Here is a 2,483-nt window from a genome sequence, read left to right as displayed (position 1 = left end):
ACACCCCCCCCCCACACGCTTTTATCCAAAGTGACTTACAATAGAATGAATTTACAGATTATGCCACATTTCTACACCGTAGGCTCAGCTACAGGAGACATTTTGGACAATCAAGGACACATTGACATGCGGCCGGTTGAGCCGGGGATCGAACCACCAATCCTCTTATTGAAAGTCGGCCCTGCTCTCCACTTAGCCACAGTCGCCCACTCTCACATATACACACACACACTCACACACACACACACTCTCACACACACACACTCACTCTCTCACAGTCTCTCACACACTCTCACACACACACACACTCACTCTCTCACACACTCTCACACACATACACACACGTGACATACTGTATATATTTTATGATCATTTTATGTCAATAATTATTGAGAACTTCAATGTGATGTTTTGGAAACTTTCATGACAACAAAGTGTGTATATATGTGTGTGTGTGTGTGTGTGTGTGTGTGTGTGTGTGTGTGGAGGAGGCGACCTGGAGGACCTGTAGGAGGAGGATCACATCAGACCTGTAGGAGGATCACATCAGACCTGTAGGAGGATCACATCAGACCTGTAGGAGGAGGATCACATCAGACCTGCAGGAGGAGGATCACATCAGACCTGCAGGAGGAGGATCACATCAGACCTGTAGGAGGATCACATCAGACCTGTAGGAGGATCACATCAGACCTGCAGGAGGAGGATCACATCAGACCTGCAGGAGGAGGATCACATCAGACCTGCAGGAGGAGGATCACATCAGACCTGTAGGAGGAGGATCACTTTAGTCCGCAGGTCACCATCATCACCTCCTCCTCCTCCTCCTCCTCCTCACCGCACTCTGCCTCTCTCTGCTCTTCCTAGCTTGGATCAGATCGGATCGGATCGGAGCGCTTTCCACTGGACCAGGACCTACACACGCAGACCGGGGACGGGACCGGGACCTGCAGGATCCGTGTTCCGGCCGCGGGCCCGCGTCATGCTCGGCTCGGTGAAGATGGAAGGGCACGAGGCTCCGGACTGGAGCGGATACTACAGCGAGGAGGTCGGTCAAACTGCCCGCTTTTTACGGCCACCGAGAAGCTCTGAGAGCTCATCGGGTCCAGGTCCTCTCGGTCCTCATCGGTCCTCATCGGTCCACGCTGGACTCCAGTAAAGCAGCTAAACTTCGGATCAGTTCGTGTGTCGCAGGAAGTTCAGCGCGCTGCGTTATTACACGTTTTATTACACGAAGTTATTTTATCGAGATGAACTCAAACTGAAATTAATTTAGATTTAAACTGAGTTCTGATATCCGGTTTATAACAATAACAACAATAATAATAACAATAAAGCGTTAAAATTACGTTTCTACTTTCAGCTGAACATTAAAAGATGAAACTTTATTATTTAATGGGTGAATTATTTCAATATCATTTGGGTTTTTCTGCGCGTGACGGTCCGATCAGAGCGCGTGCTCTATTATTGCGCGTGTTTTATTAATCAAATATTTCTAATTATAATGTCATAATAATTATAATGTTGATGAAAACATTAAACATTGAGTCCAGACTTCATCATAAACAAATACATAATGTTAAATTGTGTTTTATTTAAAGGAGCTGGGTTATTAATGTAAATAAATATTTCATATATAATATAATATATCGTAATTTAATAAAAGTTATGACCGGATAATAATAAAGTTTATTATTTTATTGGATTATTTCGCCTGTTTAGTTTTTAAGATTCTAAAGAAGTTTTTAAATGAGTAAATATATTTTACATTATTTATATAAAATGTTAATAAATATAATATTATATGTATTATTATATGTATTATTATATGTATTATTATATGTATTATTATATGTATTATTATATGTATTATTATATGTATTATTATATGTATTACTGACGTTACTACACTTCAACAGAATTTATCAAAATATCGGCTGAGTTTGAAATCCGTCGTTCATATTAAAGAATCCGCTTCATTAAATATTAATAAAATATATTAGTCAATAATCTGATCATAGATTATTAAAAGTCCGAGAAACAGCCGCGCGCTTCAAGTCCAAACGACTCAAAATATGATTCAATATTGTAGATGTTTCTAAAATGAAATAAATCTGATTATATGACAATAACAATAACATACATAACAATAAATAACAATATGAATAATAATAATAATAATAATGTATTCAGGTTCGCGTTTCATTTTAAATTAAACACGTTGATGAAATAATAAACGAGCCGCGTCTCGGTGATAAATCGCTCTTATTGGTTTATCACTTTATAGTTATTATATAATAATAATAATAATATATGTTATTATATTATCATAATAACTCATTAAGCGTTTTACTGAATGAATGAATGAATGAATGAATCGTCTTCAGTCGATTTTTGTTCGTTTGGTTCTTCGGAGGTTGAAAAAGATAAAAGATGTTTATGTTTCTTTAATAACTTCTTAAATGAATAATCATGTAAACATT

At 38.0% G+C, this 2,483-nt stretch overlaps 1 protein-coding gene across 1 annotated transcript in view; it reads left to right on the top strand.

Annotated features, from left to right (window-relative positions):
* Positions 1-982: 982 nt before the first annotated feature.
* Positions 983-2,483, top strand: part of foxa1 (forkhead box A1) — a 3,149-nt gene continuing 1,648 nt past the window's right edge. Inside the window, exon 1 of the mRNA XM_076107404.1 lies at positions 983-1,048. Within this exon, the coding sequence (XP_075963519.1) occupies positions 983-1,048 (66 nt within the window). The remainder of the gene's footprint in view (positions 1,049-2,483) is intronic.

The sequence above is a fragment of the Anarhichas minor genome, unplaced genomic scaffold, assembly GCF_050575085.1.
Source record: "Anarhichas minor isolate MPS153535 unplaced genomic scaffold, ASM5057508v1 ptg000038l, whole genome shotgun sequence".
Classification (NCBI taxonomy): Eukaryota; Metazoa; Chordata; class Actinopteri; order Perciformes; family Anarhichadidae; genus Anarhichas; species Anarhichas minor.
Note: the sequence above shows the minus strand (reverse complement) of the source record. Positions and strands in the feature narration are given on the sequence as shown.